The sequence below is a fragment of the Mesoplodon densirostris genome, chromosome 7, assembly GCF_025265405.1.
Source record: "Mesoplodon densirostris isolate mMesDen1 chromosome 7, mMesDen1 primary haplotype, whole genome shotgun sequence".
NCBI classification, from domain to species: Eukaryota; Metazoa; Chordata; class Mammalia; order Artiodactyla; family Ziphiidae; genus Mesoplodon; species Mesoplodon densirostris.
The window spans coordinates 865504-889114 of record NC_082667.1 but is presented as its reverse complement, the minus strand read 5'-3'; the positions used below and the strand labels follow the sequence as shown (position 1 = coordinate 889114).

Sequence of the window (23611 nt, the reverse complement as noted above, 5' to 3'; positions counted from 1 at the left end):
GAGAAAGCGCCGGAGGCAGGCTGTGCCAGCTGCATAGTTTATTGAACCAACGCCGCCTACCAAGTAAACCGCATTTCTGTACACCTGAGAGTCGAAAATGATTCGCTTGGTTTCCGGGTATCCGGCCCCAAGAGGAGGGAGCTGGCCACCCCGTCCCCGCGCGGAGAACCCCACAAGTCCACCAGGGATGGGAGGCGTGGTCGCACCCTGGTTGGCCTAGGGCAAGCGCCTCTGCTCGGGACCACGGCAACCCAAGGGTGGCTCAGAGCCCTGGGGCGGCTGGAGGGATGGACAGGGCCCAGTTCCAGCCACCTCGGCCTGGGCCCAGTCTGCTCTCTTCCAGGCCTGCTCCTCCTGGGAAGGCCAGGGCATACGGAAGAGGTGGGCAGCTGGGCCAGCGGTGGCGAGTTGGACCATCCTCTCCTGGGCTCTCCCTCTTCCCACCCTTGGTGGTCCCAACTTCCCTCTACCAAGAGGGTCCTCTACTGGACCAGGCTCACTTCCCACCCCGCAACACACCCGCCCAGGTCCTCTGGGTTCTGTGAGGCCAGAGTTCACACGGGGGCTCCCATGATCGCCCTGGGGCCCTTGCCTACTGCCCAGGCCAGCCTGGCAGTGGGTAGTGGTGTACGCTAGGGCTGGGGTTGGGCTGGGATGAGATGCGGTTCAGGTGCGGCATGCACCAGAGGCTGGGGGTCTGGCTGCTGGATCTGGTGCTGGCTTTGGGCCTGGACAGCCTTCGGCTTGAGGGCTGGGGCCTGAGGCCACCTCTAGGGCTCTCAGAGCAGTCATTGCAGCCAACCCCTGACCCAGGCTAGGCCCCAGACTACCCAGGGCTGTGAGGCGACGCCCCCGGAACTGCAGATCTGTGGACCCCCAGGAGCTGCTGCCCCTGTCAGATGGCATGAGGGACTTGGGAGGAGAGGGGGTCAGGTTGTAGCCCAGTGTCCTGGAAGGCTCTGGAAAAGAAGGAAAGAGACAGCATGTCAGACAAGGGCCCCCAAGGAGTCACTTGGGGCGGTCACCATGGGCAGGGCTGCAGTGTCCACTGTGGCTCCTCCCCTTAGCCCTTCACCCCCCCCAAGGCAGCACCCCGCTGCCCCAATTCCTGTGCTCCCCAGGGAAGTTGTGGCCCCTCGGCCCTGTGACCTCTGACCTTTGCTTGAGCTGGACCCACCTCTGGGGAAGTCTGGGCTCTGGCTTTGTGTCACTGGGTCCTGTCCCCCAGGGCATGCTCACAGGCTGGTGGCCCTGGGGCAGTTCCCAAACCTCCCCTATAGAGCGAGGCCCTGGCACCCACCTGAGGGCAGGCTGGGTGGGTGTGTCTGTGGTCACCCAGAGCCGGACTGGAGTAGGAGGTCCTGGCACCTCTTTGTCCCTCACTGGCTGTCACCCCTCCAGCCACTCCTCCTGGCTGCCTGCCTGCTCCCCCTCCACCTCTCCACCCCTCCTGGCTGTCTCATGGCCCACCTTCCCCAGCCCCTCCCTGCAGGCCGCAGCCAGCACAGGAAGTGCAGAGCTTTGACCTGCCCTATTCCTGCTCCATCCTGGCTTCCTTGATGCGAACCCGCCCCCAATGCCACGCCACCCTGGAGGGTCATTGGGCCAATCTTGCAGCCTACACTCCTGTGGCCCCTGCTTACAATGCCCCCTCCCCGGGTTTGCCCACCCAGCTCTTCTGCCAGTCGGTTCAGACCCTTCCTCCAAGAAGCCTCCCTGAGGCCTGCTGGGTGAGGGGTCTCTCTGCCTCAAGGCCCTGCATTTGCTCCTCTCAGCCATGGTCACTCTGAAGCCAGTGTCCCTGAGGGAGGGCCTCGCCCTGGCTTAATTCTGTGTCCCAAGCCCAGCACAGGCCCTGTCTGCAGAGGAAGGGCGGTACCCCTCCCCACCTTGGTCTCCTGCCCGTCTGGTGGCCTTGCTCCCTTTGCTGGCCTTGTGCCATGCTCCCCTCAGGACTTCTGGCGGGTCTGTCCTGCTTGTTGGTCCTGACCCCTCACTGCCCCCACCCCGGGGCCACTTGCTCTTTCATTCAGGACCCCTCTGGCCTCTGCTCACACTGCCCTTCTCTGGAGGGCCTTCTCTCTCTCTCTCATCCAGCCCCGGTGGCCACATGGTCCCATGGGCTCAGGGGAGGGGGACTTGGGGTTGGAACCCCTCGGTCGTGAGACCCCACCCCCAAGAGAGGACCTCCCCGTCCCACCCATCTCAGAGCCTGGCTGAGGAGCGGGCAGAGCTGGTCTGAGCCTGTGTGCGCGGTCACGCCGGTACCTGGGGCCAGGCTCAGGGGGCTGGGGCGAGTCTTGGGCCCAGCCTTGTGCTGCTCTTCTTCAGGGCCCTTCTGTGGGCCCCTGGGGGCGGCGGCCCCCTCCTCCCGGGACTCCAGGCACCTACTGGGGAGGGGACTGGGGTGCGGGGAAGGGGAGAGGCTGCAGCCCTGCCCCTCCTTTGGAGCCAATCCCAGATGAGTGTGGCTCCGGGCTGGTGCCCCAGCCTTGGGCTCCCATGACCAGCCCATCCAGCCACCGGGAGGACCAGCAAGCACTCAGCCAAGGCAGGTCCCAGCCAGAAGCCCCCACCGGTCGGGACACACAGGGTGGCGGGGCCAGGCTGGGGGGCAGTGAGCACCCACCGCAGGCGTAGCTCCCTCAAGGCTGGAAGCCCGGCCGAGGCCAGGAGGTGGCAGCTGTCTGCAGGGTCAGGCCCTGGGGTGGAGGCCCGGGCAGCCAGGTCTTCGGGCCCGGGAGGCGGCAGCCTCTCTGGGTGTGCCCCAGCCTGGGGAGGGAGGGGCTGGTTCAGGGGCACGGCCTTCGGGGGGTGCTGGGGCAGGCGCCGTCAGGCCGGGGCACGGCCCCCTGTGGGGAGCAGGCTGTACCTGGCACTGGTGCCGGCGCTCCTGCAGGCCTTTGGCGGGGTTTCCACAGAGGACCCTGCTGGCACCTGAAGAAGAGGGTGCGGCTGGGCCTAGTTCGGGGCTGAGGGGCTACAGGGCAGCTTCACGCCGAGGTGGGTCGCCTACCGTGGGTGAGGCTGCTGGCGTCGTCCTCTGGGGCTGGGCCCTGGGGAAGAAGGCCTGCAGGCAGGGGGCCCCCGGGGACCAGCAGGGAGTGGGGCCAGGGCCTGGGGGCCCTGCGCTGGGTCTCAGGTGAGCATAGCTCGGGGCTGCGTCTCCAAACGGGGGATCTGTGGGGAGAACCTGCACAACAGTCAAAATCAGAGGTCATCAAGGCCCACGCCAGCCGACCACCCAGGATCCCCCAAGGTGAACCCTGTCCACGGAGCAGGGCCCCCCACCACCCAGCATCCATGTGCCCAAGCCCCAGCGCCACCAGGGGGCAGGTTTGGCCCGCCTTTCCCCCTGAGGATGGTTGGGGAGGCCCCCACCAGGGTGGCTCACAGGGAGGGTGTCCTGGCCTGGGGGTGGGTGTGCAGGGCTCTGGGGATGGAGCAGGCTGGGGGGGGCGGGGGGTTCGAGGCTGAGAAGGGACACGAGGCGGCTCTCCGTCTCTGAGAGACCTGTGGGCGGGGCCAGTGGGGGGGGTGGAGCCCTCTCCTGGGGCAGCCCCAGCCCGAGGCCCCCTGTACTGCTACCGTCTGTACCCAGCCCGGGGAGCAGGCTGTCCAGGACGCTGCCCTCCTTGATGGCCTCCTTCACCATGAGCCAGTCGTGGTCCAGCTTCCGGGAGGTCGGCAGGCATGTGTGTGTGGCCGGCAACTCATCCAAGACCTGCAGCTGGGGGATGAGCTTCCTGACCTCTGCCCGGTAGTTGTAGCCCTGGGGCACCTGAGGTGGGGGTGGCAGGCCTGCGTCCGGTGGGCCCGTCAGGCCAGCATCGCCCTGTAGCCGCTGCCCCCAGACCTGCTGGGGGGCAGTGCAGGGGAGCTGGGGGTTGGGGATGCCATCTCTCTCTGCCCAGGCTGCCAGGCCAGCCAGGGTCACTCTGGGACAGCAGGGACTGCAGGGACCCTGGGCTCTTACCCATGCATGACCTCACTCTCTGGGCTCACTGCCAGGGTCCAGGGGTGCCCTCTGGCCTGCGGAGCTGCCCTGAACTCAGAGCTCCGGCCCAGTGGGCAGCCGCTGTGCACGGGCACCACGAGTAGCTGGGCAGGCGTGTGAGCTCTGGGTGTGCATGGGCAGTGCAGGGGGGTGTGCAGCCGCGGGCAATGTGCACAGGCCCCCGGTTTATGAGCAGTGCTGCAGGGGGTGGGGCTGCCTCTGCACGGGGCCTGCACAGGTGTGTGTATGTGAGCGTGCGTGCTCATGTACATGACTCTACGTGGAGACTGTACAGAACACGCGTGGTTCCCCATGGCGTGTGCACAGACCTCTTGGGGTGTACGCGGGGCCCTTCGGAGTCTGGTCCTGGCCCAGGAGGACAAGCTGGCAGCCGCTGGGCCTCCAGCAACATGGGAATGAGCTCCCAGTGAAGAAGCCCCCGGCAACAGGCGGGTGTGCCCTAGGTGTGTGCCCTGGGATCCCCTGCGACCCGGCCGGCGTTCAGGTGGGCAAAGCAGTGCCCGGGCCGAGAGGCTGGAGCTACAGAGCACCTCCCCGCCCGGTGCCCACCTGGTGGATGGGGCCGGGGCCGGGCCGCAGGCATAGCGGGTTGCCGTCCAGGGTGAGCGTGGCCAGCCGCGGGCACAGCTGCAGGTAGCGCAGCTGCCCCGGGTCCTCCACACAGTTGCCCTCCAGGTCCAGCACCTCCAGCTGCTCAAGCAGGCACAGCGGGCTCAGGTCCGAGACGTCGTTGTAGGAAAGGTAGAGTTCCTGGGGGGCATGAGGGGGCTCAGTCAGGGCCCCCACGCCTCCTGCACCCCCCAGAGCGCCGCAGACCCACCTTCAGGGCCGGGAAGGAGCCGATGCCATCCAGGTCAGCCAGGCCGCAGCGAGCCAGCCACAGCACCTGCAGGTGGCCCAGGGAGGTGCCCAGGTCCCTGCAGAGGGTAGGGTTGGCTGGTCAGTGCGGTCCTGGGGCGGAGGGTCGTGTCTCGGTGGCCGTGAAGGCCCTGTGCCATGCCTCCTGCCCAGCCGCCACCCACATCTGTCTGTCTCCAGGTTCAGGGACAGTTGTGACTGGCTTGGGTGGCCTCCAGGCCGAGGAAGGGGCTCCAGAGCCCCCAGCCCCGTCTTCCCTCCTGGCTGCAGCCGCCTGTCTTGGGCACCTTATCCAACCCCTGCAGGGTCCGGGCCTGGCTGCAGGAGCTGCCCTCGTGCTAGACGGCCGCTGCCCGCTGCAGTGGGTGTGGGCGAGATGTCCCCTCCCCAGCGGGGTCAGCCGGGGTGTCCTCCCTCCCTCTTTCCCCCCGGCCTTTTTTGTGGATGATTTCCCTGTGTCACAGCCCCTCCCCCTGCCCCCACCTGGGACTTGTTTGTGCCACCCTCCCTTGGCGGCCGCTCCCCTGCCAGTGGGCAGGCTGGGGCTCTCCCATCTGCCCCCCACCTCAGCGGGCCCCACCTCTGCCCGCAGGGTCGTCTCAGCCTGGGTGGCCCTCGTCTCCTGTCTGGGCACCAGCCCACTGTTGCACACCCTTTCCACCAGCTTCTGGGATGTTCCCTTTTGTATTTTTTCTCCTCGTGGTCTCTGCTCTCATATCTGGAGCTCAGCCTCTCACGTGTGGTCTCTGAGAAGGAGCTTGTTCTCATCCCTTCTCTCTCCCATTTCCATCTCTTTGCCTTTCCTCTGCTTTCTGGGAGATTCCCTTCTCTTCCAACAATGCTGGTAACATTTTTTGTCAGCCCTCATACATTTAATTCCCAAGCGCCCTTCGTTGTTCTCTGATCTTATTTCATGGCATTCTGTTCTTGTTTTGAGGGTGCAAAGAAGCCACGTCTTCTTCCGTGTCTCTCAGAGCATTCGCTTAAGGTGCCTGGACGTTTTACTCCCCTCCTGGCATTGTCTGCTTCCTCTGGGGTCCTGTGGGTTTGTCCTGACTTCTCCCTTTCATGCTGGGGGTATTGCTATATTACTAATTATACTATTAATAGCTTCTTGGGCATTCAGATTGGGAATGAGGGTCTGAAATGCTGCCTGGAAATGCTGACTCACTGGAGATGCTGAGGTGAGGGGCTTCCCTGCGGTGATGAGGTGGCACACGTTGGTCCTTGCTGGCGCCCTGCCCTCCCTGCCCCGGCTCCAGCAGCTCTGGTCTCCCCATGGTCCTGAATCACACCTGCACTGTGGTGCGCCAGGTCTTGGCATCTGCTCTTCCTCCTGCTTTAGGGGCTCTGCCTGCTCCCCTGGTCCACGTGAAGGCACCTCACTTCTGAGGTGTTCCTGGCCCGCCTCACCTTTCTGCGTCGCTGGGGCCCATCTTCCGGTTCACAAATTCTCCTTCGGTTATGTCTCATCCACCGATTAACCTGTATGTTGCGTTTTTAAAGTTCTGTTCTGTTACCATAATCTCCACCTTTAGTTACAGAGATTCCATGTTCCTCCCCAGTCTATTGCCTTCAATGCATTTTCCAATCATCTTTTTTTTTTTTTTTTTGCAGTAAGCAGGCCTCTCAGTGCTGTGGCCTCTCCTGCTGAGGAGTACAGGCTCCAGACGCGCAGGCCCAGCGGCCATGGCTCACGGGCCCAGCCGCTCCGCGGCATGTGGGATCCTCCCGGACCGGGGCACGAACCCATGTCCACTGCATTGGCAGGTGGACTCAACCACTGCGCCACCAGGGAAGCCCCCAATCATCTTTTAATTGGCTGAAATTTGCGTCTCATGATTCTTTCAAGAGGGGCTAATCAAACTATTTTCCTTAATCTCTTACTCATTCCAAAATGTTGGCTGGGTATGAAATTCTTGATTCATACCGTCTTTCTGCTGGGCCATGTAGACATCATTCTACTGTCTTCTGGCTTTGAGTGTTTCTATGGAGAAGTCTGAGGAAAACTTCCTTTTATTTCTCTCCTTAAAGGAAGACTTGATCTCTTTCCTTGGCTGCCCCCAATATGATCTGTGTCTTGAAGTCCAAGAACTTTATTAGGATATGTTTCAGGGTTGGCAATTCAGTTTCAGTTTTTTATTTCAATCTGTAGATTGAAAGTTTTCTTTTATGTCTGACAAGTTTTCTTTATTGTTTAAACATCTGTTAGGTTCTATTGTTTCTCTTCACTTCTGTAAAGATTACAATTCTGCACATGCCAACCTCTGCTAGCTGCCCTCCAGGATTCTTTTATTTATTTTTATTTTTTAAAATCAATTAATTTTTGGCTGCATTGGGGTTTCGTTACTGCATGCGGGCTTTTCTCTAGTTGTGGTGAGCGGGGGCTTCTCTGTTGTGGTGCGTGGTGGGCTTCTCATTGCGGTGGTTTCTCTTGTTGTGGAGCACGGGTTTTAGGCGCACGAGCTTCAGTAGTTGCAGCATGTGGGCTGAGTAGTTGTGGCTCGTGGGCTCTAGAGAGCAGGCTTAGTAGTTGTGGCGCACAGGCTTAGTTGCTCCGCGGCATGTGGGATCTTCCTGGACCAGGGCTGGAACCTGTGTCCCCTGCAGTGGCAGGCGGATTCTTAACCACTGCGCCACCAGAGAAGCCCTAGAAAGTTAGATCTTTAAATATATTTATCAAAAAACTGAAAGGAGTAGAACAATTAAGCTAAGCATTCAGCTCAAGGAGCCAGAAAAAGAACAACAGCAAATGACAAAAGAACACGAAGGAAAGATGTAATCAAGATTAGAATAGAACCAGTAATAACTAGAAAAACCATAGAGAAGATTAACAGAGCCCAGTGCTGATTCTTTAAAAACTTAATAGACAATCCTCTGGCAGGACTGATCAAGGATGAACAGAGGGACAATGCAAATAAATGTATGGAACTTAAAAAGAGGAATAATTATGGCTATAGCAGCAATTTAAAATAACAAAAACCATTATGAACAAACTCTATACCAAAATTCTTGGAAACTAGACAAAGCTGGTGCCAAAAGAAAGAAAACTAGACTAATAACCGCTAAAGAAATTAAAGTGATTAACACCCCTCGCCCCACCCCCACCAAGTCCCTGGATCTGGATCAGTTTTAAAAATAAGATCTATCATGGAATAGACGATCTCTATCTTCCACAATAATTTCCTGTACAGGAAGTTTCAAAAAATTAAGCAGTTGAAGAGAACAATAAAAGGGAGGGCCCCGTCTGAGTCAGTCCTTGATTCCAGGACCAGAGAAGTACAAACTGGGGCATTAATGCACTATCACTCATGAAGACTGATGTGAAAATTTCAAAGCAAATATTATTTTAACTTTACAGTGATTTAAAAATAACTCATCAAGTAGTGTTACTGCAGGAATGTAAGGATGAATTACCATCACAAAATCTGTCAGTGGAATCCAGTGCATAAATAGACTAAAGGAGAAATATCATTTTATGATCATGTCAATAGATGCAGAGGAACCCAGACACATACCCATTAAGATCGGGAACAAACCAAGGATGCCTGCTACTGTCATTGCCACTGTCTAACATTGTACTGGCTAGTAGATCCTGGCCAAAGCAATAAGACAAGAAAAAGGAGCAGGAGGATTTGAGTGAAAGATAGCACTTGTAACTTGCTGATAACATCACCATCAATACAGAAACCCATCTGAATTAACAAATTATTTGAATTAATAGGACAGTTTGGTAATAATGTTAAATACAAAACAAAGGTACACTACTGCCAAAGGTAATAGACCCATTTATAAAAATCAATTGTTTTATTGATTTAAAAAATCTATTCTAGGGCTTCCCTGGTGGCGCAGTGGTTGAGAGTCCACCTGCCGATGCAGGGGACACAGGTTCGTGCCCTGGTCTGGGAAGATCCCACGTGCCACAGAGTGGCTAGGCCCGTGAGCCATGGCCGATGGGCCTGCGTGTCCAGAGCCTGTGCTCTGCAATGGGAGAGACCACAACAGTGAGAGGCCCGCGAACCGAAAAAAAAAAAAAAAAATCTATTCTAGGAAATCCAAAAAAGAGAGCACATATGTATACATATAGCTGATTCACTTTGCTGTACAGTAGAAACTAACAGAATATTGTAAAGCAACTATACTCCAATAAAAGTTAATAAAATAATAATTTAAAAAATCTATTCTAGGGCCTCCCTGGTGGCGCAGTGGTTAAGAGTCCGCCTGCCGATGCAGGGGATACGGGTTCGTGCCCCGGTCTGGGAGGATCCCATATGCCGCGGAGCGGCTGGGCCCGTGAGCCATGGCCGCTGGGCCTGCGCATCCGGAGCCTGTGCTCCGCAACGGGAGAGGCCACAACAGTGAGAGGCCCGCATACAGCAAAAAGAAAAAAAAAAAAAAAAAAAATCTATTCTAAATCAGCATAGTGTTTCTCTAAATTTGCAACAATCAAACAGAATACAGCAGAATCAGGCCCTCATCCATGATTATAAAAATACTATAAGTATGTGGGAATTAATTCAGTTCTGGTTTCAGGGAGCCCTGCCTTCAGAGGAGGCTGGTGTCCTGCCCTGTCCCAAGTGGCAGCAGGGTGCACAGGTAGGGGTCCTGGTTAGCTCACTGCAATCATAATTCCATTCCCTTACTAGTGGTTGGTGTAAGAGAGTATATACATGATACAGTTCTGGCCAAAGAAACACAGAAGAGTGCTGGGAACCTTCTTGTTCTTACTGATGGACACAGGAAGGCACATTTCCTGTTATGGGATGAATTGCATCCTCCCGCCCCACCCCCCCACCCCGCCAAATTCATATGTTGGAGTCCTAACCTTCAGGACCTCAGAATGTGATCTGATGTGGAAACAGGGTCTCTGAAGATGTAATTGGTGGAGGTGAGGTGGGCCCTAATCCAATATGACTAGTGTCCTTACAAAATGGGGAAATTTGGATCTGGACACAGGGAGAAGAAGGCCACGTGAGCTGAAGGCAGAGATTGGGGTGATGAGTCTACAAGTGAAGGAACATCAAAGGTGGCCAGGAAACCCCCAGGAGCGAGGAGTGAGCTGGGTTCTCCCTCTGCCTCAGAAGGAGATACACCTTGATCTTGACTCGTGGCCTCCAGACCTGAGGGAGTCAGTTTCTGCTGTTCAAGACACCTGGTTCTTGGTGCTTTGTTCAGCAACCCTAGAAGACTAGCTACCACACTCCCTCAGCCCACCAACATGGCTGCAGCAGCCCCAGGCATGGGGATGGGGGCCACATCCTGAGGGGCCACCGGCTGCGTGAGCCACCACCGGGCTCCTTGTGTGCCCTCAGAGACAGGGATTCTCACCTATTCTGTTCCCTGACATATCCTCTGTGCTTAGAACAGGGTTTGCCCCATGGTCCTTAGGCACTTAAGGGATAAAGAATTTCTCACTCCTCAGGCCGGTTGGATGCAGGTTTCTGTAACTTGCAGCTGAAAGCGTTCTAACCTATAAACTTTACAGAAGAAGTTTAAAGACTCTATTAAAAACATTAAAGCACACATGAATGGAGAGCTATACCATATTCATGGATGTATATAACGTAAAAATTTACCCAAATGAGCATGTGACTTTAAAATTCCAAAACAAAACAAAACAAAATCCTGAAAGATAAGGGTGTGTGAAACCCAGCAAACTGATTGCAAAACTCAAATGCAAGAATAAGTGCTCAGGAATAGCTAGGTCAGTTTGGAAAAAGGGAAACTACGATGATTAACACACATCAGGAGTGGAAGCAACCTCACAGATAAGTAGGATTAAAGACCCAAAAATGAAAAGTGAGACCATAAATGAACAGAAGAAAAAGTAGAATATCTCCAAGACCTTGGGGTGCGGACAAACCTAAAAAACACCCACAATACCAGCCATAACTGATGGACTGGAACAAATCAAAATGAGGGGTTTCTGTTTAAGTGAAAGCCACCATGGTCTGAGTTCACGGGAGGAGGAAGGGTGGAGAGTCTTCAGGGGACACACACACGATTAAGTTGTACTGAGAACTGTCCCTTCAATCATTTTAATTATCTCCAAGTTAGTTGTTGAGTTTCAGAGATTGTTACTGTGGTTTCCCCACACAGTGGTCCTGGTGAAGGATGCTCTTGTCGGATGCTGGCCAGCCTGGAAACCAGCCCCGTCTGTCCTCACGTCAGTGACACTTTCAGGGGCTGAATTCTCTCTCAGCTTCAGATGAAGCGACAGCCGTCACATGAGAATTACTTTCCCGTCCTCATAACACTGCCTGAGGTTTTAATGTCTTGACTCTCTCTGTCATCAGCTAAGCTGTAATACTACTTCATTGCACTGTCATATTGAATTAGCTTCCTTTTACAAATATTTGTTTACTATCACTCTGTGGAGATTTGCAAACAACGTTTGGCCAAGTTTCAGGATTCGCTAACAGACAACTTAAAGATTCCTTACATTTTTCACTGTCGTTATCAAGGAACAGAACACATGTTTTATATAAATCATGATTTAATTTTTTTCTTGGAATTGATTTTTTTTGAAATCAAATATTTTGTTTTGTTACAAATGGTAACGAATACTTAATTTTATACCTTCCACTTCTCTTTGTAGTTTCCATCCTTTATTTTATATGTTTTCTATATATTTTATTGTTCTTTGAGCTAATTTTGTAAGCCTTAATAATGAAGGAGTAAATATGATTTTGTTTTGTCTTTGTTAACTTAAAGTATTGACGTCTCTGTCAGAATATTGCTGAACCATGTATCGGTACTAAAGGCAATTCTGAGAACCTGCTTTCCAGACCCTTCCTTGCAGGCCCAGGAGCCATGCAGGAGCCGTGGAAGCTGGCATCCACCTGCTTGTCCCTGCCTACGGGGGCCATGCGGCCTCTGATCTTCTTTGCTTCCACTTCTAGGCTTTCAGGCGTTTTTCAAATTCTTTTTGATGTTTATTCAACAAACAGCAGTACAAATAGGAAAAATCGTGCAAGGCTGCTTAATGAATACCTTTATCATCTCCTCTGGAAATGACTGGATACTTACAGTCCATTTAAAACATCAGGAGAACTTTCTAGAATGGGGACTGGCCTCCCACTGCCCCAGGACGGCTGTCTGGCTGCATAAAACCAGCAGGGTTGGGCTTCCCTTGTGGGGCAGTGGTTAGGAATCCGCCTGCCAATGCAGGGGACCATGGTCTGGGAGAATCCCACATGCTGTGGAGCAACTAAGCCCGTGCGCCACAACTGCTGAGCCTGAGCTCTAGAGCCTGTGAGCCACAACTATTGAAGCCCGCGTGCCACAACTACTGAGGCCCACGCATCTACAACACGAGAAGCCACCGCAATGAGAAGCCCGCGCATCGCAATGAAGAGTGGCCCCCGCTCGCCACAACTAGAGAAAGCCCGCGCACAGCAACGAAGACCCAACGCTGCCCAAAATAAATAAATAAAATAAATTTATAAAAAAATAAAACAAAAAAAAATCCCAGCAGGGTTTTCCTGACACCCATTTTGTTCAAACACCCAATAAACTCTGATATTACTTCAGCTTTGTTCTTTCCAGCCTGACGAAGTAAGCAAAAACCTTAATCTGTCCTGATTTTTGCATTTTGTCTTTTAAGCTATTAAGATGCTATTGTGTTTCACATGGGGCCTGAAGTCCGGCTGGGCAGCAGCGGCCATGCTCCTCTGTTCGTCTTGCTGGGCTGATGGGGGCCGGCTCAACCCCCAGCTACGGCCCCACCAGCACGGGGACACAGCCCTGGGCTGTGGTGAGGGGTGTGGGGATGCCCCAAATCCAGAAGCTGGTCGGTGATGAGCCACCCAGGCTCGCGGGTTGGGGGTCCTCTGCCGAAGGTCAGTGGGAGCCTTCCGGGCACCACAGGGAGGTCCCTGGAGACCTCGTCAGCCACAAAACCTGGTGTGACCAGCCCGACCCTGACTGCAGGCTCCGGGTGGCTGGTGTCACCCTCAGCGGGGCCTCCAGCTGACCAGGGGTGGGCGACGTGACCAGGGGTGGGCGTTAGGGCCGGGAGCCGGAGATAGTGGGATGCACAGGACCACCCCCAGGCCGGCGGCACGCCCTCCCCCGTGACCCCCGCGGGGGGTGGACACTCACCTCAGGGAGCCCAGGCAGCTACCGTTCAACTTCAGCTGGCTGAGGTTGGGCAGGTGCAGCCCTGTGGGGCCGCAGGAAGAGAGGTCAGCGCAGGCCCTGCCGCCCTTTGCACCTTCAGAGGCGTCAGTGCCCCTCGGCCCCTGCTGCCCGACGGCTGCTCTGAGGCCCAGGGGCAGCCTTGGGGCCACATGCTGATGTCTGAGGCCCGGCTTGAATGACGCAGGCCAGCAGGGGAGGGTGCAGGAGGCACCCCGTGGGGGCAGAGGCACACAGAAGGCCACGGGGCCATGGGACTCTGCGGGGAGGGGAGCCTGGCTGGCGCGGGTCTTGCCCCCAGGCCGCCTCCCACGGGGAACTGCGGGCACGCCCAGACCACACACTGGGCTCCAGAGCACGGCCCCCCCAGCCAGTGTCCCGTGCTCTCAGGGCCCCGGGAGAGGGTTCTCAGTTCCTGGAGAGAGGGGTGCAGGGCAGGTCTGTGGGTGCAGTGGTCCAAAGACCAGATCCTGGTGGGCAGGGCCCGAGCAGACCGAGCCTTCAAGCACGGCCTGGCTGTGATGGTGGTGGGTGTGCACGGGGGTGGCTCTCACCAAAGTTCCCCAGGCTGTTTTTGTGGGTGTTGACACACAACTCCAGCACGCTCACCAGTCGGAGGTCATCCACCTGGGCCAGGGCCTGCTGCAGGAGTCGGTGGGGAGTCAGCCCTGAGAGCTGGACAGTAGTCACACACACCCCGCCCCCCGCCCCCGGGAAACTCCTGCTTTTGGCTGCAAGGCTGGAGCAGGTGGCAGGCGTTTCCCTGCCTCACCCATGTTGACTGCGGCCATGATTGGCTCCAGCTGGACGATAAGTGTGACGTGACAGGAATGGAGATTGTGATCCTGTGTGGCTGGTGGGGCCGTTGCCAGAGAAGGGTGTGCCCTGAGGTGTGCTGGTGTCCTAACAAGACCCATGGAACAGACCCAGTGCAGCTCGGGGCCTGGAGCCCAGCTCTGCTCAGCACGGCCGAGCCCCAGCCTCCTTCAAACCCATGGACGGTACACTTGCACTGTAAGCTGATGAGTTTGGGGGTTGTCTGTTACGTAGCATCACTATAGCAATAGCTGACTCATACAAAACTTGGGACCTAGGTGCAGCTCCAATAGCTACCATAACAAAATGATGAAACGACGTGACACTGGATGGGGACTGGTGGGGGTGGTGTGTGACGCGAGTGTTACTGAAGCTGGAAAAATGGAGACCCAGGTCATGTGACAATGGAATTTTTGGTAAAAGGGTCTCCTGTAGTAACCTGGATGGCAGAAGATGCACACAATGAACCTGTGATGGGGGTGGAGAGGTGCCAGGCAATTGTGGGCAGAGTGAGCTGGCCACAGTTCACTGCATTTGATGAGGTTTTACGGAAGGCAGAGTTCAGAGCTGGTGGAGAGAGCCCAGGGGTCCTGGAACTCGTGGCTTGGAAAATAAAATGGCTTCTCAGCTCAAACCAGTAAAAGAAAAAACGAAGAAGTGCTTGGAGTTAGGATGACTCAGTAAGACTCAGCCTCAGGGAGAAACCAGTTGCCACATGCTGGCTACATGCGGGAGGGTCTGGGAGGACAGAGGCCTGAGACCCCCAGTTCCAGCGACTGAGGGAAATGCTTCAGCAGCAACGCTTTGGCATGGTGGGCACTGGACTCAAATACGTTAGGAAGCAAGGGTGGACCTGGGGTGCTTGGGCCACGCTCACACAGGCAGGCTCTCTCCCCAGCCAGGAGCTGGGTGGGGGAGGGGGAGGTCCCAGGGTGGACGGAGTAGCTCTGATCAAGGCGTGTCCCCAGCACCCAGCCCGTGCAGCAGTGGGGGCCGGCGGCCTGACGTGACGGGTCCACGCTGGACCAGGACCCTGGGTGCTGCGGGCGCTGCAGGCCTGGCTGGAGGGCGGACACACAGGGGCTGCTGGGGGGTGTGGGGAGGGGGCCGGCGGGAGTGTCCTGTCCACCTGCAGTGACCAGACCTCGTGGACCCTTCTCCGAGTTGGTCAGGAAAGTGCGTGGGGACCTCAGGCAGCCAGGCTTCCTTCTGCCGAGTGTTGGTGGGTGCGTCACCCCAGGGTCTCTAGGGGTCCCTCACCTGGGTGCAAGTGTTTGTGCGGGCTGGAGGGGTGCTGGGGAGCGCCTGGCCCTTAGCGTGGCCAATGACGGGCGAGGGGCATGGCCAGAAAGGGAAGGGGTCCGGTCACCAGGAGGTGCAGGGCTGCTCTCTAGGGTCACTGGGCAGGAACCTGCAGTCACAAGGGCTCTGCAGAACCTGCTGGGCCCCAGGGTGGGGGTGGGAAGCGGCTGCCACCGCATCCCAGGTTTGGGAGAAAGCCTTCAACAACTGCGCCAGATGCGGTCAGTGGGACCCCAGGATGCCCCGCCCTGCAGATGCCTCTCCCTCCTCTGCTCGTGGTTCCCTAAGTCTGTGCGCCACGCGCTTGGATGGGCTGTCACCCTTTTCCCCACAGGAATGAGGGGCCTTCTCTCTGGTTCACGGAGGGGTCCCTGGAGCCCAGCGCACGGTAGGGGCTCAGCAAATCTGTGGCTGGGCCTGGCTCAGGCCCTTCTGTGGCCTGAATTCCTGGGGGACATCTGTGTCACCAAGCACCTGGGGTTGGCCCAAGGGTGGAGCAGGCGCAGGGGCCCCAGCGGGCTGAGGGCATCTGTCAGCCACGCGGGCCGCTGCGGCCGAGCCCAGCCCCCCGGCACTCACCAGTCGGGCAGGTGACAGGTGCTCCTCTGGCAGCCACCCGCTGTGGCTGCCCCCTCGGCTGCCCGGGGCCTTGCTCTGGGAGCGGGGCTTGTGCTGGCTCTGCCAGCTCAGCGCCCGCACTCGGACACTGGCTATGCTTGGCCAAGGCCTATGGGCTCTGTCCCAGGCCTGGTCCATTCACATCCAACCTGCTGGGTGTAGGCAGAGGGTAAAGCTGATCAGCCTCTGCTCTTCATCTGATCCACAGCCCAGCCGAGACCCTGTGCAGCCCTTGATGTATGCACGCACACAACAAGCCCCCGGAGCCCACCTCTGGCCCAGAGAAGGCTGTAATGGTGAAGCCCCAGCCTGCCGGGGGCCTTGCCGTCTCCTCCCTCAGCCTGGGCTCACACCCCTGGCCTGGGCAGGCTGCCCTCCCTGTGTTTCTGCCCATCCTTTAGGGTCCATGCAGGGTGCCAGCTCTGGCCTACCCTCTGAGGCCCCATGTAGGCCAGGGAGGGGGGCTGCCTCGAGGTCCCATTTGCCCATGTGCTGCTGTAACCAGCAGCAAGCCTCTGCCTCAGGCCTTGTGCTGTGTGTCCTTCTCCACTTGATGGTCTCCGACCCTGGGGGGCTCAGGACCAGGGTCTTAGGCACTCCTCCCCTACCCCTGTGCCCATTGAGACCCCCTCACCTGGAGGCAGCTGCTTTTTCCCACCGTGGGTCAAACATCTGGGCAAGAGGGCAGAATGTGGCCCCAGGCGGCACCTGCGAGAGAGACAGTCAGGTTGGCCTCCTGGCCAGGTCACCATGCTCAAGGGACCTGGGACAGGCTGGGCCAAGGTCACAGGGCCCAGAAGTGAGCAGGTGCAGAGGTGTGGGGCTGTCAGCCTGGGGCCTGGCCCTTAGGTCCTTTCAACCATCCTGATGGGGCACCTGGCCCGGCTGGCTGGGAAGACAGCCATATGGGTGACCGACACTAGGGTCCCTCTGGGTCCATCCAATGCAAATGCTTGGTCTTCATTCAAATCTCCACTTCCCTCCATCCCCAACTCTACCCTCTCCAAAAGGGGTCCCCGGCCTGTTGCTCTGGACCATCCCCTGTGGGCTGGCCTCCCAGGCACCCTGTCCCTCTTGGGCGTTACCACCAGGCCCACAGGAGGTGGTCCACCTGCACCAGGCTCACCTGGCATTGCTCCTTAAAGACACAGATGCCTGTGCCTGGCCCCAGACCCTGGAATCATCTCTGAAGTCTGTATGGAAATCCTGGCTTCTTCCCTCCACCTTGGATCAGGGCCTCGCCGACCCCTACCCCTGTGCTCCCTCCTGACCTTCCTGGACTTACTACCTTATAAGACCGACCCCCTTCTACAGCCCTCGGTTCAGTCGAGTGAGTGCCTTGCCTGAGACAGCAAGTGAGCTCTGTGTGGGCAGGACACTCACCTGCCATGTCCAGTGTGCAGAACAGGGGCTCAAGAATATCCCCCCCCCAAATCAGTGAATGTGGCAGATGCAGCTTCTGGCCACTGTTCTTGTCTATCACCCCCTGTGGATGGTCAAGATTCATCCTTCCCGGGGTGCGGGTGGTCAGCTAGCCTTTGACAGAGAGGGTGGGAGGGAGTGCTGGGCCTTGGGACAAGCTGCCCGGGCTCCACGTGCCCTTGTCTGGAAAGTGACCACACACCGAGGACCCAAGGAGGTGAAGGCCATGCAGGGGAGCCTCATGAAGAGCCTCACGGAATTTCTGGCCAGGATTTCTTTCCAAAAGTTCCTCTGCTGCCTGCCTTTCTCCAGCTGGTGAAAGGCCCTCTAGGGCCTTTCAAAGGAGGACCCCAGCACCAGGCCCTCTAGGAAGATGCTGCCCCCACCTACCCCAGGGCTGCCAGCCTTGGGCTCTGGGAAAGGGACGGGCTGGCCAGGCTGTGGCCTGGGACGCCAGTGGGCCACCCTCTTCCCTTTGTGCCTGAGAACAGCTGACCTGAGGTCTTGCCCATGACTAGGCCCATAGTATGGGTCCAGATTAGCTAAAGGTCTTGGGGTCCAAGGAGCAGGGCCTGGGGTGGAGGCTGAGGTTCCCATTGAGACACTATCCCTTCACATCTACTCATTGGCCTGGACCCGTCCACACTGTTCATGGCCCTGATCCCATCCTTCCCTGCCACTCCGTGAGACCCCGAAGTTGGAAATGTGGTAGCCTTTCTCTCTCCACGGCCCAGACTAACACCAGCTCCTGGCTGGGCTCATCACCTCTCTGGGTCCCCTCCACCTGCTATCCCTTCTGAGGGTAGGGCCTCTCCCCTCCTAGGTCCCCATCATGGAAACTCCCAGAGTGGGTCCCTAGGCAGGGCTTGGGGTCCCTCCTGTCCCGGTGACCGCGAGACCCTCAGCAGGGCCAGGGGTTGTGGGATGGGTCCCCAGGGGACCAGATCTGACAATTGGGGCATCACTGGGACCTCACTGTCTTTCTGCTCCATCCCCAGCCTCAGTCCCCCCCCCCCACCCCGACACGGGAGGAGACAGCGAAGCCTGCGGCCCCGGACCCAAAGGCGCGCTCGGCTCTCACCTGAGGGGTCGGCCCCGGTGCCCCAGCCTCGGGGGCTTGGTCCCGGGCGCCCTCCTTCGCCGGGCGCTCTCTTCGACTTGGGGTTGTTATTCCGGCCGCGAGGTTGAGGGGCCTGGGCGCCAAGGCAACGGGGGCGGGGCCTCCTCTGAATCTGCAAATATTCATGAGCCGCGGGAATCTTCCAGCTCCGCGAGGCCGAGCCGCGCCCCTTAGCAATGGTTGCTAGGGCCGGCGGGAGGGCGGGCGGGGCGGCGGCCAACCAGGTTGGGAGGTTCGCGCGTGTCCCGCCCCGCACGCGCGGGAGCGCCCCTCGGGCCGGGAGGGCAGCTAGGGAGGTGAGACGCGGTCGAGACGGCGGGGCACAGGCAGGCCAGGTGTCGGCTTCCGCAAAGGTGGTCTGGGGTGGAGACTCGCGCCCACCTTTCTCAGGTGGTAGGCGCCCGTGTCGGGTCGTCCCTGAGGCCAAGGCCCTGCGGGATTTAAAGGAAGCGCCTTGGGAAAGGACCCTCTGAAGACGAGGGAAATGCAGACCTGGACTCCTGGAGAGGAGTCCGGAGTGTCCGCGCCGGCGAGAGGCGCCGTCACCCGTTCACTTATCCGCCTTTACTTCGCGTCTACGCGCGTCAGGCGCGAGCCGGGCTCCGTCGTGGCCGCGGCGCAGTGCGCGGGACGGCCAACCGGACACAGCCACGGCACGTGGGGTCGGCGCCGTGCCTGGGGCGGGGGCGGCCCCCAGGGGCCCGCCGAGGTCAAGGCTTGCAGTAGGGTGAGCTTCTGGGGAACAGCACGGAGCCGGCACGGGAGGTGGGCCGAACGGCGCGGAAGGGGTAGGAATGGAAGGGGGTGCCGGCTGAGCAGAGGGGGAGGTTTGGCCTTACGTGTAATGCACCATTCTTTCTTATAAACAAGGAGAATGTGTTTATGCGTTACTTTGAAATTTTTTAAAATATTAAATCATGTACTTCTGAGAGTCTCTAAAGGAGATACAATGTGCATACTTATGCTTGGGGTGGGGGAGTCTTCAATTCAACCCCCTATGGCAGCTTTTGGGTTGCATTTCCTGGGTACCGTTTGGGCCTCAGGGTGAGCTTCTGCAGGGCTGGGCTCCGGGCTTTGGGGAAGCTGGGTGGGCGGGTAGTCTGCAGGGCCTGCCGAAGTTGGGGGAAGCTGGAGATCAGGGAGCGCGGGACAAGGGCCCTCTGCGGAGCCCGGGGCGGGGCTGCGCACTACGTAAGTGAAAAACAAGACCCCCCGCACTGGGTAAAAAGATTGAGCCGGACTCGCTGCTCCACGGGCTCAGACGTCCCCGCCCAGCCGAGGCGCCCTGCGCCGCCTGGCCCTGGGCGCATGGCTGAGCCGCGCCCAAGGACCCCGCCGAACCTGCCAGGCGTTCTGGGAGCCGGGAGGAGCCCCTTCCGAAGCCACCTGCACCTGACCCTCATCCCGGCAGCCCCTCCGCTTTTCCCCGGCCTCAGGTCCGGGGGAGTCTGCGGTGCTGACCCCGTGGGCTCCACCCTCCCTGAGGCTCAGCCCTCGGGCTGTCCCCTCCGCTCCGGAACCCCTACGGTGTGCGGGGCGGAACGGCGCAGGGACGGCCTAGGGGGGCGTGGGCGCAACTGTGCGCGCCGTGAAGGTGCCCAGGGGCCCGGCGCTGGGCTCCAAGAGCGGCGCAGGGGCTCGAGTCGGACATCGGCGACCCCGCCCCAGTCCACACCCGGCCGCAGACCCGCTTCGCCGCGGGGTCTCTATCTCCCCGCGAGTCCCGCCTGTTCCCGGGAGAGTCCGGGCAGTCTCCGGATAAGTTTTCTTCCCCGGACCCCATCACCAGCGGAGCCAACCCCTCAGGCCACGGCCCACGAGGCCCAGCCGGGCGGGAACCGCCCTCCGCGCAGCTCCCGGAAGCCCCGCCCGGCCGAGGCCTCTGACGGGCGGGCCTCTCGGCCAACCGGGGTGGGGCAGAGCGGGGCCCGGCGCGCGCGGCCAATGGCAGCCTTGCCGGGCTGACGGACGGGCGCGGGGCGGGGCGTGCGCGGCCCGGTCGGTTGTCCGCCGCCCGCAGCCCGAGCCGCACCCGCCGCGGACGGAGCCCATGCGCTGGGCGAGCCCAGTGCCCCGACCCCGGCCCCCGCCGCCGCCCCCGCCCCGGCCCCGGCCCCGGGGGCAGTCGTGCCAGTGAGCGGTGAGTGCGGCGGGGGCGGCGAGGGCCGGGCCGGGCGTGGGGCCTGCTGTCCTCGCAGGGCGCGCGGGGGCGCAGGTGAGCCGCGGGCGGCGGCGGCGGGCGGGGCGCTGCGGCGGGGGTTGCGGGCGGCGGCTGGTCCGCTCTGCCTCACCCAGGCCAACCCCTTCGGCTCTGTGTCCCGGGCCCTGCCTTCCGGGGCCCCACAAGTGCGCTGGGTGTCCCCGAGCGGAGGCCCGCCCGTGACCATGGCGCTAGGCGGGGTCTCCCACCCGCCAGAGACCCAAGGACCCCTGCGAAGAGCTCGGGCACCGGGCGGCCATCACATACACCAGACGAGTCTGAGGTTTAGGAAGTCACTGCCCACTGTCCCCACAAGGGCATCCCTTCTTTAACGCTTTAAGCGTCACAAATTGAGGGCACCCCAGCTAGGGGCCTTGGCCCCACGCCCTTTTCCTTTCTCACCTGTCTCCTTATTTCCACACCTCCTTTGGGTCTTTTCCTGTGATCAGCTTCTGCTTCCTGGAGCCCTGGCCCCCTGCCCGCCTCCTCACCTTCCTTATGCTCTCCAAAGTTTTTCTGGCAGTGGGGCCCCGTGGGTTTCCCTTTATTTTTCCTTTATGTGGATTTTTTCTTTGGAGCGTAGCCCGAACCTGCCAAGGCAGGGGGACTTTCTGTCTGCTCGTCATCCTGTGCCTGGAGCAGTACCTGGCATGCAGTAGGTGCTCAGTGAATACTTGTCAAATGCACCAGCATGCCCGGGGGTGGGGGGCCCTGGAGCCGGTTGTCGGCTGCCACCAGCCTGTCCGGGCATGCTGCTGTGCCCGCCACTGTGGCAAGGCCTGTTCTCATGGGGGCGCTGGTAACCTCAGCCCACGGCGCTTCCAGTTCAGGCTTCTTGCCTACCCAGCAGCTTCTAATTCGGGTGCATGCTTGGGAGGCGCTCTCAGCTGTCAGCCCTGCCTCTGGGGGGCCGGCTCCCTGCTTCTCTCACACAGTCATTAAATGCAGCTGGAGGCAGGACCCCCCCTCCCACCTCTGGGCTGGAGGTGCCACAGGTGAGCGGCTGGGCCACCATTCTGGCTGCCGCCCCTGTTACCTGGATGTCCGGGCCCAGAGGGCAGGCCGGGCCTGGGCAGGCTGGCCCAGGGAGCTCAGTGGGCCTGCCCTGTGTGGTCTGGCCGTGCTGAGTGCCGCTTCCTCGGCAGGTGGGACAGGCGACCACTGCAGTGCCTTGTGCTGTGGTCCTTTGAGGAGCAATGACGGAGTATAAGCTCGTGGTGGTGGGCGCTGGAGGCGTGGGGAAGAGCGCCCTGACCATCCAGCTCATCCAGAACCACTTTGTGGATGAGTACGATCCCACCATAGAGGTGAGCTGGCCTGGCCCCTGTCCACAGCCTGGCTCCTGACACGGGCTTGTCTTCTACCCGCTGTGCAGGAGGGGGTCTCTTCGTCATAGGTCTTGGGGGGCACGAGAGGAACGAGGGAGGGTCCCGTCCCCGGAGGGCCTGCTGTTTCTAAGCAGTGTCCTCCCCAGGACTCCTACCGGAAGCAAGTGGTCATCGATGGGGAGACGTGCCTGCTGGACATCCTGGACACAGCGGGCCAGGAGGAGTACAGCGCCATGCGGGACCAGTACATGCGCACCGGGGAGGGCTTCCTTTGTGTGTTTGCCATCAACAACGCCAAGTCCTTTGAGGACATCCACCAGTACAGGTGAGCTGCCCGCCAGCCCTCAGGGGCCTCCAGTCCTCCCTCAGGGGCCACGGGCAGCCTGCCCGCCGGCTCACGCCTTCCCCCTTGCAGGGAGCAGATCAAACGGGTGAAGGACTCGGACGATGTGCCCATGGTGCTGGTGGGGAACAAGTGTGATCTGGCCGCACGCACCGTGGAGTCTCGGCAGGCCCAGGACCTCGCCCGCAGCTATGGCATCCCCTACATCGAGACGTCGGCCAAGACGCGCCAGGTGAGCAGGTCCCCTGCCCCCGCAGCTAGCCAGGGCCCCGCCCCGCCCCGCCCGGGAGCCGCACTCACTGCCCCCTCTCCCTTGACGCAGGGCAGCCGCTCTGGCTCTGGCTCCAGCTCCGGGACCCTCCGGGACCCTCCGGGACCCCCGTGACCCAGCAGCCCCTCTCGCTGTAAGTCTTCCCGGATGGCAGGGCAGCGAGGGAGGCCAGGGCCCGGGTCTGGGCCGACACAGCTCGCGGGGGAGGTGGAGGTCCCTGGAGAGAGCTGCCCTGAGCCAGACCGGAGCGGTGACCCTGGGGCCCCCACCCCTGTGCCCCCAGATTGCCCCACGGGTCCTGGTCAGCGGGCCATGGGGGAGCTGCTGAGGACAGGCCTCTCAACGGGGTGGCCCCTGGGGCCAGAGAGGAGCAGGGTCCAACTCCCCATTTGCAGGGTGGGGTGGAGAAGGGGCTGGGGTTCTGCTCGAGGCCGAGGCAGTGGTCCCCCCCCTGAGCTGGCCTCCTCTTCCCAGGGCGTGGAGGATGCCTTCTACACGCTGGTGCGCGAGATCCGGCAGCACAAGGCGCGCAAGCTGAGCCCGCCTGACGAGGGTGGCCCGGGCTGCCTGAGCTGCAGGTGCCTGCTCTCCTGACAGCGGCGTGGGCGCGGGCCGTGGAGGTGCTGGCTGAGACGCGGGCTGAGGACGCAGGGAAGGAAGGAAGTGCTGCCAGAGCCTGGCCAGCCCAGGTCGGTGGACAGAGTGACCGCGGGCCTCCCGGGACGCTTTGCACAGACTGTCATGAACTGACGCCGGCGGCCCCCCGTTGTCACTCTCCTCCAGCCCCGTCCTGGCCCACTGGGCACAGGCTGAGTCGCAGTAAATTATTTCATGTCTTGACCCTGGCATTTGGCTGAGGCCGGGAGGCTGCAGTGCGAGTGACGCCCCAGGAGGCGTGCGGGAACCTCAGCTTCGTGCATCCGGCAGCTTCTCTGCCTCTGGGGGCCCCGGGTACGTCCTCCGGAGACCTCTGGGTGCTGCAAGAACCAACCCATCTACCACTTAGCACACGAAACTTTATTCACCTTTACCCGGCAAGGGGGAAAACGGAGACCAAAGACTGTCCCTTCCCTGGGAGGGAGGCCTTCATAGGGAATGGCTGGGGGGCGGGGAGCTTCTTTGGACTCCAGGAGGGGTCGTATCTCCTGAGCTCTGGGGACCCTGGAAGGCAGTAGC

The 23611-nt window shown here is 59.7% G+C and overlaps 3 protein-coding genes across 7 annotated transcripts; 1 reads left to right on the top strand and 2 right to left on the bottom strand.

Annotated features, from left to right (window-relative positions):
• Positions 1-666: 666 nt before the first annotated feature.
• Positions 667-15889, bottom strand: LRRC56 (leucine rich repeat containing 56). The gene is given in 11 exon segments (XM_060105309.1): positions 667-959; positions 2269-2402; positions 2630-2772; positions 2873-2937; positions 3017-3193; positions 3598-3781; positions 4568-4810; positions 4812-4935; positions 12980-13040; positions 13570-13657; positions 15713-15889. Coding segments are annotated over 11 exon segments (1689 nt in total).
• A 2680-nt stretch (positions 15890-18569) lies between these two features.
• Positions 18570-23275, top strand: HRAS (HRas proto-oncogene, GTPase). 5 transcript variants are annotated; one of them, XM_060104355.1, is made up of 6 exons: positions 20313-20433; positions 21639-21800; positions 21968-22146; positions 22237-22396; positions 22487-22568; positions 22910-22999. In XM_060104355.1, exons 2-5 carry the CDS (start codon positions 21690-21692, stop codon positions 22547-22549), a joined length of 513 nt encoding a protein of 170 aa, XP_059960338.1. In that variant the 5' UTR covers positions 20313-20433; positions 21639-21689; the 3' UTR covers positions 22550-22568; positions 22910-22999. The 5 variants fall into 5 exon arrangements, with proteins under 5 accessions (XP_059960337.1, XP_059960336.1, XP_059960338.1 ...); XM_060104354.1 differs by lacking the exons at positions 20313-20433; positions 22487-22568 and adding an exon at positions 18570-18589 and having other exon boundaries at positions 22910-23275; XM_060104353.1 differs by lacking the exons at positions 20313-20433; positions 22487-22568 and adding an exon at positions 18955-19020 and having other exon boundaries at positions 22910-23275.
• LOC132493295 (atherin-like) lies at positions 20096-20680 on the bottom strand. The gene has a single exon (XM_060103650.1). It carries the CDS (start codon positions 20678-20680, stop codon positions 20096-20098), a length of 585 nt encoding a protein of 194 aa, XP_059959633.1.
• Positions 23276-23611: the final 336 nt, after the last annotated feature.

Coding starts and splice junctions, on each gene's coding strand:
- LOC132493295 (XM_060103650.1), bottom strand. CDS start 20,680: ATGGTCACGGGCGGGCCTCCGCTCGGGGACACCCAGCGCACTTGTGGG.
- HRAS (XM_060104354.1), top strand. CDS start 21,690: ATGACGGAGTATAAGCTCGTGGTGGTGGGCGCTGGAGGCGTGGGGAAG. Junction 21,801..21,967: donor AGTACGATCCCACCATAGAG/GTGAGCTGGCCT, acceptor TGTCCTCCCCAG/GACTCCTACCGGAAGCAAGT. Junction 22,397..22,909: donor CGTCGGCCAAGACGCGCCAG/GTGAGCAGGTCC, acceptor TCCTCTTCCCAG/GGCGTGGAGGATGCCTTCTA.